The following is a 12,275-nucleotide window of genomic DNA, read 5'->3' on the forward strand; positions in this document are numbered from 1 at the left end:
GCTTTGTCCAAATCTAAACAGCATGTGTGAAATTGTTGACTTGGCTGAAATGCTTAATGGGAATAAGTTTATACAAACTGGTCTGACTCTTTTACATTTTGACAAAGGAAGTATTTGATGTGATAAACATTTCATTTTAACTTTCATTCATTTGAGCTTTTATATGGTATTATGTTGGTATCTTGTGAATTCAATTATTTTCAGATATTCTGTAGCTCATTTCCACACCTTTCAGCTGAAATACTTTGGTATTCCCATTTTGCAGTTAAATCTAGATTCTGTATTCTTCTTTGAAATGAAATATCAGGATTTTCTATAGATTAGCTGTTCAACTAACTGCAATACTATGTTTCAGACTCTTATTCAGCAAGACATTTAAATAAGCAACTAGCTTTAGGCATGAGCTGCCTAATCTTAGGGGTTTTTTTCTTCAATTTTACTTTCACTCCAGCTTCACATTTTGAATGCACTTAAAGTATCTTACTGTCTTAGCACATTTTAAAGCCTTGGTGTATTGCAATCACTATTTTTTTTTTAAGATTTCCCAAATTCAATCTGTGGTACACTATCTGGAAAAAAAAATAAAAAAAAGGTCTGAACTTTTTCTAATTTTACTAGGACTGTAACATTAAGGGCTTCTTCTTCATGATATTAAGGATTTTGAAGTACAAGTGTTTGTAAAGCCATATGTATATTCAGTCATTTGTAAAGTGGAAACTCAAAATTATAAAAATAAAACCAGCAGAGACAGTTTCTTAATGGAATGTTAATTTTATTTCTTCATATCCCAAAGAAAATACATACAAGGTCAGTGCATTTAAAGTATATTCCAATTATACCATTAAATCTGGTCTAGAAGGATGATTTTAATAAGCTAGACTGTCACTTCTGTTTCTCAGTTTGCATAATCCAGTCTCTTTTGATCAAGGATTTTTAATTATGTTGAATTGGTGCTGATTCTGACTTCTGGATCACAACCTAGTAAGAATTAAGCAGACAACATCAAACTAATTTTTACATTTATTTAATGAAATTACGGGTGTGTATTTGTCAGGCTTCAGGACTTCATCTCTTTCAAGCTTTGAGGAATTGGCAAGCTATGAAGTTAAAAAAGTATCTATGTAGACTCCATCCCTCCTTGTATATAACAGGGAGAAGGGAAAGGTAAAAAGGAGAATCTAACACATGCAAATATGTTGTCAGTAAAACACACAAACAAAATTTAGCCTTACATTTGTTTGCAGATCATTTTCATCTGGGGTACTTTAGTAAATCAAATCACAGCAGGAAGACAGTTCCAGTGACTGATGAACTTCATTATGCCTCTGAGGAGTTACTATAGCAAAAAAACTCAGCTAACAATTTAAAAAGAGCTGATGTACAATACAGCAGTGCCAGTTTCAGCATTGTTTTTTTTATCAGTATGCAGAGGTTCATATTATTTCTGTGTAGACCAAACACAAGTAGAATGCAAAATTTTATTTCGTAACACCTCTGGACTGTAAAGTGCTTCTTGTGAATGTCTCAATGTTACTGCACTTGGACACATATTCAAATGTAGCCAACCATGTATTGGTGTATTTTTCTATTTTCTCAATGTCATATCAGAACAAAATTTATTTAAAAGACTTAGACTGATGCAATTTAGCTCTACCAATATACAGGTCACAAATGGTTATGCAGCCTTACAACCAGGACAGATATCCACTTCAGGTTTTGCTATCACTTCATTGTCTTCTGATGCTCAGCAGCTTGCTGTCTAATGTAACCACGAGACAGGAAGATTTGTGGGTCAGGAAGGGATGTGTGTGTGAATTTTTCATAATGCATTTTCATAATGATATTGTGAAGGTTTCCTTTAATGGAAGATCAAAGGGACTTTCATCTAACAGAGTTAGGATTCAGTTTGTTTAAGAAGAGAAATCTTCTCGAGTAGAGGCGAAAATGGAAGGTTTTCATTGTAATATCAAGTGTCTAAAGATTTTATTTTTAACTGTCAAGAAAAATTGACAAGCAAGTGACAAGTCATATATATACAGTCTAATTGCATCTTCCCTGAACCTCAAAGTGAAAATCGGATTTAGCATCTCTATTGCATGATAGAAAAAAAAATTATCCTGTCAAAAAGATGCAGACTCGACCCATGCCCCCAAATTCTAGCAGATACCCAAGATATTAGCACCATAAAATTACATTTATTGCAACTTAGCATCTCTCAGGCTACTGCTCTCTGCTGATTTCCTTTCTCTCTTACTGATTTTCATGTTTCTTCTTGCTATATTTATTTCTATTACTCTAATCTCTTCCTGATTTTTATTTTTCTTCTCCTTGCACTTGGTTGTTGCATGCTATTAAGGTAAAAAGTAGACAAGCTTTCTGCTGCACTGCATCAGGTTTGACACTTCTACTAAATTTTGCTCAATAACTATCTGATACTAAAATATGCAAAGTACTTATATGGTATTAAAGAACTGCCCTTGAAAGTTAGATAAGTTTTAGCACACACATTCAATTAATAGCAAAGAGCCGGTAGGCAGTACTCAACAATGAACAGCATAGTCCCTATCCACTGTAAATCACTTATAATTAGGAGCTGGTGCTGGTGTGAAATGCAAATGGTTGTAGTTATCACCACAGGGAAGGAGGGAAGCACTCCCCTTACTCTCCAGTGCCATTAGATATAAAAAAAAGCAGGTTCCTATGAAGACTGCAAGGGGCCCGGGTGTCACCCCAACCAATTCTTCACCTTCATGCTTGCATGCCTGTGCCCATGAAAATGTGCTACAAAAGGTATGTCCTGGGGCTTCACCGAAGTCAGCAAAACATTTTGCTGCTCTTTAAGTGACTATGCTCTGCTGGCTCAGAATGCCAGAGAATAGCTGCATTTCATGATACAAATTCAAGAAAACTTCAATTAAAGTTAGAAGGCTTAGTCTTGAGCAAGACTTCATGTGTAGGGCATGCCATACAAAATGAAAATAGTTTCTGCCAGAAACATTTTCGATTTAGCTTGTTCATCTAGGAAATTAAATTTATAATATTTACTGGTCTCATAAGATGAGCTAAGAGCTTAAAACTTACTCATTACTGTAAGAAATCTTGATGAAAGATAATTGTTTGCAGAAGTGTAAAGTATTGATGGACTAGATTTTTATTAAACCTGCACTGTTCTATTTTGATCAAGGTACTATTGAATTTCCAAGGTGCCCAACTCAGAAACCTGCTGAAAATTGACCTGGATTTAATATTGCTGCACTTTTCAATTCTTCCTCTTGCTGCCTTGTCAGTAGCAATGAACTTTAATTAAAGAACACAACTATTTAAAATTTCTTTAATACTTTATCCAGTATGACTTAAGTATTCCAACATGCACAGAAACAATGTGTATTTACAAAAAAAGAAGATTTAGGTATAGCTACTCCAACCTTAACATTTCCTCCACTTCCTCTAAGAACAGTTTATTGATTCTTGGCAAGTTTAATTTATGAAGCTCATGAGACCGATTCTTATCTTACAAGCCTTGCACTGATACAGGTGAGATCAGAGCCTGGGTGTGCACATGAGCTGATTTGGAGGCATTTCTATTTGTGATTTAGAAAAGATGAATGTGGCCTCTGTTAAGCAGGTCTGGACAGAGGACAGAAGAAGAAAAGGCTGCTGAATCACTCCCCTGTCACATAGCCAAGAGGATGCACTGTGCCACGCTGGAAAATGTTAAAGGTGGAATGAAAACACTAAGATTTTCGTAGTGGTCTTTTTGCAGTAAATCTTTTTCACAGTAGAAATAACCACATACATTAGTTACTAAAGAGATTAGGATATAATTCAAGATGCAAAGGCCATGCAAACACATTCACATATACCTAAATATGCTACCTAAATAGGCTCAAGCATCAGAGATCATTTACCAGGTACAATACTCCATATTCAAGCATGCCCTACAATTCACATTGCTACAAGTGAGGATTTTTTTGTATGTGCTGACATGATAAAAGCAAAATCAAGGCTGTAAGAAATTTACAGGCTAGCTGAAGTAGTATATGCTTACTTGACAGGGTTCTTGGCAGCATCTGGATCCTGAGCAGTTACTGTTCCTATTATACTGTTTAATGGAACATCTTCTTTCACTTCCATGATGTATGCTGGTCTGCTAAACATGGGGGGTTCATCCACATCCTCCACCTGAATTCTGACTGTAGCTGAGTCCTTGAATGGCCCCAAGTACAGGAATCGAGGGTCCACATGAGTATTGGTAGCTTCTACTTTGAGAATATACAAGTTTTTACTTTCAAAATCCAATGCCTAGGAAGGAAAAAAGATATGTCTAAGTAGTCTGTGGGGATTGCTGTGATTCTCAGCCAGATGAGCAGGATAAATGGTGGGAAGTCATGGACAGGCCTGTGCTAGACAACAGAAGCCTGAACTGGAATTAAAATGCCAACAGAAAGGAGAAAGGACTCTATGCCAAGATAATACATTAGGAAGCAAACCACTTTTTCATAGAATTCTATGCCTGGATCTTCAAAACACCAAGCAGTTTTCTCATACAGACTTAACTCTTCTAGTCTGTTATTCTGTCATTTTTGGCATTTTGATGATTTCTTATCTGTTTCTTGCCCATAAGCACCACACACTAAAGGAGAGAAGATTTTCTACATGTTGCTTGTTTAGATACTGGCATTCCATCACTGAAATGAAACGCTGTGGCATCTAGTATCTGGATTTCCAGGGCCACCCACAAAGCCAAACATGATTTTATGACAGGCTATAACTCTAGCATACACTGTTAAAACTACAAAGAAATAGCATTTAGGGGGTTCTTGTTACTACTTAGAGAAATGTGGGGACAGAATAGTCACCCTGTTTTTCCATTACATTGTAGAAAATTCACAGCTTCTGTCAGCAACATACAGAAATACAAAGGGAATTAGACTGATATCATAATCAGACCCTGGAAGGCATCTCCAAAAAAACAAGTAATGACAGGTGTCGTACTGATATCAACAAGCAAGTGCATGTTCAGAAAATCTACACAATGTCTATCTAGTCATGAGTGAACTTGAATTGATGAAGGATGATATCTGTAACCTTATCAAGTTTGCCTGATAACCCACTGTAAACAATATTTCTCAAACCTTTTCTGACAACCAATGTGCAACACAGTAGATGATGTCCACTGTGATCTGGCAAGGCACTGATTTTTTTTTTTTCTAAAGCAAAAGCATACTGATATATTAAAGTTTTACAAAATGTGAGTCAAAATAAATTTATGTACTTAAATATATTATAGCTGCAGAATCAACATCCTCTTATAATGAAAAAATAGGCAATGTGATATTATGTCTGTGGTCTTAACACAGTATCTTCCACTAAGGAAGCAAAACCTGTCAGCATCATAGGGAGAAAATCACAGTTGGGTAGTGGAGCTTCTTTGAGTTTTTCTGTGAGTATATTCAGGCTATAGAATTTTTTTCTCAGTTGCACCCTCTCCTTAGGTAATTAACTCTCTCAGGTCCTCCAAAGTTTGTGCATCGGTTTAGTAAAGGAGGTCTGAGAGGAAGGATACCAATTGCTTGCATAAAAGAAACTTCACATATGTAGAGATTCTTAACAGATAGAATTGAAATTAACAAAACATACATAGCACTAAAAATGAGAAATAAATACATGCTAGATAAAATTTTGACTGGTGTTTCAGAGGCTGGGATTAAGTGTGTTAAGATGTGTACCTTTTTCACAGTTATAATTCCTTCCTGTGTGTCCTTGTCTGTGGTAATTCCAAACATGTCATATCCATCCCCCTCAGTGATGCTGTATTCAATCTCTGCATTTTCATCCACGTCAGCATCGTTAGCTTTTATCCTGCCAACCGAGGAGTCGAGCGGCGTAGACTCAGGAGTTCTGAACTGGTAAGTGCCTACAGCAGGCAGAGAGGGAAATCTGGTTAGTCAGTCTTTGGACACCAAAGTCCAAAGTGCTTTGGACACCATCTCTCAGTCCACTGTCCACGCTGGGCATGTGCAGGAGAGTTAATGAGCCGCTGGGTCTACAGGCCTTCCTGGGGCAAAAGCCTTCAGCTTCTGCTGTACTTTTGTGTGGGCAAAAGTTACTGACTTTTCTGTTTCCTCATACAGAGGATGAGCATTTTGCTTTGCTACAAACATTTAACTTTAGCAACAGATGTCACTTTCTGGATGTTCTCATGGTCTCTGTTGTCTGTATCAGAAGTGTGTACCAAAAATGTCTTGAGGCCAAAGGACAAATATTAAGAATTGTCAGAAGCTAGCACAGCTTAGTAACACTAAAGCTGAATCCAGGTCAAATACCTATTAAAAATATACTACATTGTATTTTTGTCAGAAAAAAACCTCTACTTTTGGAGTGTTGGCATTATGAAGCTGTATCTTTGGCTTTTACATTAAAGACACTTATATCCAGAGATGTGTAATTAACTCATTGGGTGCAAAGTGTTATATTTCTTCTTAAGTTGCTCTAATTTAAATAGAAATTCTTTGCCCACAGCTAAGAACAGACTTTGAACCTAAATGACAAGTTGCTTCCAATAACTTTCCCAGTGACTCAACTGCCAAAGCTCACTGATTTGTCTGATAGTATCTGCAATTATTTTCTGTAACAGCTGCTCTTGACTTTGACACACACTGACACTGCGATACACACACATCATACAGAGAGCAGTGGTTAGACAAAGTAAAAAAGGAAAAAAAGAAAAAAAACCAGAGAGAAAGAAGGAAGTAAAGAGAGAGGGAAAGAGAAGACGATGAAAGCTGAACCACTTTGAATCCCTTATGGCAATGAATGGTCATTAATAGAAATTACTTTCTAAGACAGGTTGCACAATGGATACCCATAAGCATCACAGAGATATCTACCTAATTATTTGAGACAGGAGAAGTAAATAGGCAGAAATACCTGATATAGTTATGCATGTGCTTTTGTTTCTGTATCCAAAGAATACAGGAAAGTTTGTTGTAGCAAATGCTTTCTGTTTATAAATACTCATTTCTACAGAATTGCTCTTGGGATATTTTTGCATACTTAAATAAATTTGTTTCAAAACTTCAATATATTAGATTACAACAGATACCTTAAAATGCAATCAATGAAGTCTGAAAGAAATAATAGTGAACAAGAAATACAGATTACATTGATCAGTTATTTAATAGGTAGGAAAAAATAGAACTTGTTTCTGCACAATAATTCACCTCTCAGACTGTCAACTGCAACTGGAGTAAAAATATTAAATATTAATTTCTCAGTTATTGCGATTAACCTTGGCATGATGCTATTGCTTAGTTACGTGTTAGTTATGTGTTCTCTTTTGCTTTCCTAAAGGAAGTTTGATACTCAGTAAATTCACAATAGAAGAAACAGCATCTAAGGCGAACAAAAAACAAAACAAGAACCATTTTTGTCCATTTTAGTGTCACAACATAGAATGAAAATATTCCTACTCTGGGGGAAGCGAGGTGGATTGTCGTTTACGTCAGTCAACGTGATGTTCACGGTGGTGGTTCCTGATAATCCACCCATCTGGCCTCCCATGTCTTTAGCCTGGATCACCACTTGGTATTGTTCCCTGTTTTCACGGTCCATATTCAGTAAAGCAGTTTTAATAATGCCTGTAAACATGAAAATTAAAGATTGAGGAGTTCACAGGTAGTGGCTTTGATGGAAATTCTTATTAAAAGAACAAAGCAATCTCTGTGTAGTAAGTAAACTTTGCCCAGTACAAATATTTACAGTTATGAGATAGTTCATTGAATTACAGACTTGTCCTGTCACATCTCAGGCTCCTGCCTATGTGACAGACACAGTAAGTGTAAGTGGTACCCACAGAAAAATGTTCTATTTATTTGTGAGCCATGTTATTTTACATAACCGTTTACCCTCTTTCAGTTCCATGCTAAAATCTCTCACTGAACTGGAAAAAAGCTGTTTGTTCATTATTTTGACAGATGTGGTAAAAACAACCCCAAACAATAGCTAACTTCAGCAAGACACCATTAAAGAGTGCAGCAACATTAAACAGAAGAAGAGAAATTAATTAATAAAATTATGAGCATCCAAACATGCCTGAGTATATATACTTCTATTTATACATTTACTGAAATCATTTGACAGTTACTTCCCTCTTTGAAGGCACAAATACCAGTTATACGGCCAACTACTACTGAAATTCAATCATTCAGATTTACCATAAAGCAAATGTTTGCATTCTCACCGGGTCTCTCAAGGTAAGAACTGGGTCCTTTGTAGGCAAAAGGGGCAAAATTCAAGTACTGAAATCCATGACAAAATTCACAGTGGCTTTGAAAGAGACATGTTTCACTTTAGGAGCTCTGCAATTGATTTCCATGGCAGGAAGATCAAGACTGTGGTTTACTTAGTTTCCCATCCCCCCTACAAACCTCTCAATAGAAGTTTGTTACTAGTGAACTCCAAGCTACTTTATCCTTATCATAACTTTAGAAGAGCTCATACAGTACTATCTAAGTCAGAAAGAGTGCATCAGTGCAAAAATCCTGGCTTCTGTTATCTAATACTTTATGCTTGAAGTGAAGCTCCCTTTGATCTTGGATCTCCCTTTTCTCAGAATTGTGTACACCCTTTCAACTCAGGTTTCACTTTGAGACATATAGTCTCCCCTTCTTTTTCCCTGCCTGAGTCTCTTAGATTTATGTAAGAAACTACCCTAAAACTGATGAATTGTCTGAGATAATCTATTTCTTTCCTGTAAGGATGCTGAGGAGAACTGATTTCCCTAGCTTCCAGCAACCTAACACAGTGGATGTTTCCACTGAAGGAGTTTCTTGAGATGGTTTGTTTCTTTTTGGAAAATTTAGTCAAAAAGCTTGGGAAGAGACTATCTGTGTAGTCAGGTGGTCAATGGTACACCCAATTCAGTCAGACAGAATATGTGTGTTGTGCAGGCACAGGTTCCAAAGCTGTCTGTTAGTCAGACCATTAAAAATTCCAGTCACTGTGTATAATTTAAACATCTTCCAAAAACAGAACTCAGAACTTTGGGATTCTATTTGTGATCTTCTAGTTTAGCGCAACAGTCAATTTTGCCTCTTCTATCATTACTCTTAATTAAGATTTCTTTCATAAAATTAGCATTAAAGTGATATGTTGCAGATGTACAGAAATTATAATTACTTTAAACAAGTTTTGAAGAAGCAGACGGAGAAAAAAAACTCACCTGAACAAACCCTCAGTCTTAATTTAGCCATTATGAAGATCTATGAGGATTAAGCACTTTTTTCCACACCCACCTGTTTCTCTCTTTCATCTAAAAGTCAACCTATTTGGTTTAATTTAAACATCCACTACAGTCTCTGTACTCACTGCTTGTTAAAAATGATTGAAAACTGGTTCACATCCAGTACTAATTGTATTTATTAGACTTTGCTGGTGAGATTAAAATAATGTAGGTGTCATGTTTACAGATGTATCGGTCTATTAAATTTGTCAGATTTGGCACTGAGTAAGATGTAATCTCTTCAAAGTTTTTTTAGTAATATATCCTAGCTCAGCTTAGCGTGTCATTTTGAATTACAGACATTGTCACAGAATGACAGATAAGGTTCCCTGACCTGTCTCAGATTCGACAGAGAAATATGGTTGTCCCTGGAGAATGCTGTAGACAACTTTAGCACTGTTCCCATAGGTAGGATCATCAGCATCAGTTGCAGTGACTTGAACAACAAAAGTACCTGCAATGAAAAATTAAAGAAAACAAAAATTAACAGGTTGTTGTTTTTTTTTTTTTTTTAATGGCCAAGACAGTTTATGATGTAGAGAAAAAAATAATTCATGTTTAGCTCAGACTTGTGCCAGGAAGTTAGAAATATTCTTATTTTGTAGAATTGTCTCTGTTCATGAAGGTCATAAACTCAAAATGATACCTTATTCTTAACTCGTTCAAACACAGTAATTGATTGGATATGTAGATCTTTCATTGTGTTTCTCATGAAGGAAACAAATGCACCCCTCTCCAGATATTGTAAGCACTCAGAACTGGAATCGAGGTCAAGAATATACTTTTGCAAATCTACTCATGCTTGTAAGGTATTTGATATAGGACTGTAAATATGGTTCTTTACATGTCTTCTAGAGAAAGAAATGGTGTTCAATCTTGGGCAAATTGTTAAAAAAAATAATAATAATAAAAAAAATTGGCTTAGATTTTGGCATTTAAAACCATTTAAAGTGTTCATATGTTCATGAATAAAGTGTTCATATATTAAAATGTGAATATTAGTTTCTCACTCCACCAGATGAGTTTTCATCCATGTGACAAGCCCCATGAATGAGGGGAGAGAGTATGCCCCAAAGTCTTTATTTTTATATTGCTTGAGCTTTATTTTAATCTCATTCTTGATCATGATTAATTAATGCTTCTCTCCCTGGACATTATTTCAAATTAGAAATGTGCTTCTTAGAATTCAACCATCCATTGCTCTCTGACAAAGAAATAAAAATGACCTCCTAAGAATCAAAGAATCAAAACCTGTCAATTGCTCAGGGAAAGAGAAGTTGATCTTAAAATCATTTTCCAAAGACGTTCTTTTTTTTTTTTTTTCTTGTCTTGATTGACTTTTATAGTTCAATATATTTTAAATCAATAGAAAGATTTCAGTGGACTTCAGGGGACTTTGGAGCTCTTTTCTTTTGCATGGAAAGAACAACAAAGGTCATAGGAAGTTAATGGCATATCTCAGAACCTGTGGGTAACAGAAATGTTTACAACTCCTTCTTGTACCTGCCCTTTTCCATTCTGTTTACCTTCCAGAACTAAATAAGGGTTGCTGAACAGATCTAGGAATGGTATTGACACAGATGACCACGAAATACCATATTACTAATATGTATTAAACGCAGGTATCGTGTAACAGAGCTCAACTCACTTTCATTGACATTAAACCAGATGGTATCAACTTGCATTTTCTTTGTGGTACAAGAGAGGGAGCATGTTTCACCCAGCTGACACCTCTGATTCCAGCAAACTTTTGCCACTATTTTCCTGGATTTTTACTTTTTTTTTTAACATCTCAGGTGCTTTTAGTCCAGACTCAAACAGCAGACTCAAACAGCAGATGTCTCTATTCAGCACCTGTAAACTCTGGGCCCTTCAATAACTCCACGGAAAGAAGCCAACCAGACACTGAAACCAGTTATTAGTTAGCACCTACCAACATCTGACATTTCGGGAATGCTGGCATTGTAAACGTCCTTTGTAAACATTGGCTCATTGTCATTGATATCATGGATCTTAATGATGAACTCAGATTCTGGTTCCACTGGTCTTCCAGTCTTTCTGTTTACAGCCTGGGCATGGAGTATGTATACAGGCTTTTCTTCCCTGTCCAGTCTCTTTGTGGCCTGGATGTCACCAGTGTTTTCGTTGATAATGAAGAGGTCTCCTGCTCCATCTCCAGAAAGGATGTATTTAAGTGATCCATCTCCTTTATCCTGGTCTGAATGCAGCTGGTGGTGAAATGGAAATTAAAAAAAAATAATAAAATCAGAATGGAAAATAAATAAATAACTGGGACACAATTCTAGATACTTTAACCGATATCATGATATATGCTTTCCTATCAGTAACACTCAGCCAGAAGGCTGTACACTGCTTTTGGGAAATGAGTTGATACTACAGTAGAAGGAGTGAATAGATAGAGTTGTGTCTTGATGTCAGAATTGAAATGGTCTGCAATATTATAAGAAATTGCCTGAGGATAACCATGAACTGAAGCTGCAGACCACTTTCCCAAGCTAAATGTATATCAATCAAATCCAAACACTAGTGGCTTAGGTAGAATCCTAGGAATAGATAGGGCAATGATATCCTACAGTGAAAAACCAGTGGGTTTGGGAATTAAAAAGTAGTCAGTCAAGCCACTTCTTGAGTTTAAATTCTGGGTGCTTGGCTCTTATGTCCCATGAACATTAAGTAATATATCGAATAGTGCTCAATAAAAGAACCTAGCAAATACATACACAAACAGCAGATAAATACATGCATTCAAACTGAAGACAGAGGCAGGGAAGTATAAGAGACCATTATAGCACTGGAAGTAATCAGTTGCCTTATCCAAAGGGGCAGGAAGCTGAAACATGGTGGGGGAAAAAGGCAAGAAAAGAATGATGATAATTAACATACAAAGCATGAGCTGCCCGAAACATCATCTTTTTATTTCCCCGAGTGATTTCCGCATCTCTTGGAATGCTGTTGAGTGACACAAAAGGTG

General features: G+C 36.3%; 1 protein-coding gene across 5 annotated transcripts in view; it reads right to left on the reverse strand.

Moving 5' to 3' along the window:
• Positions 1-12,275, reverse strand: part of LOC310908507 (cadherin-6) — a 103,615-nt gene that overhangs the window by 12,022 nt on the left and 79,318 nt on the right. For all 5 annotated transcript variants that reach the window (XM_083859612.1, XM_083859614.1, XM_083859611.1 and 2 more), the window contains exons 3-7: positions 11,217-11,511; positions 9,618-9,737; positions 7,473-7,640; positions 5,730-5,917; positions 4,049-4,302 (exon numbers count right to left, since the gene is read on the reverse strand). In XM_083859612.1, the coding sequence (XP_083715738.1) occupies positions 4,049-4,302; positions 5,730-5,917; positions 7,473-7,640; positions 9,618-9,737; positions 11,217-11,511 (1,025 nt within the window). The remainder of the gene's footprint in view (positions 1-4,048; positions 4,303-5,729; positions 5,918-7,472; positions 7,641-9,617; positions 9,738-11,216; positions 11,512-12,275) is intronic.

Source organism: Zosterops lateralis (assembly GCF_965231275.1).
Source record: "Zosterops lateralis genome assembly, chromosome: 1".
Classification (NCBI taxonomy): Eukaryota; Metazoa; Chordata; class Aves; order Passeriformes; family Zosteropidae; genus Zosterops; species Zosterops lateralis.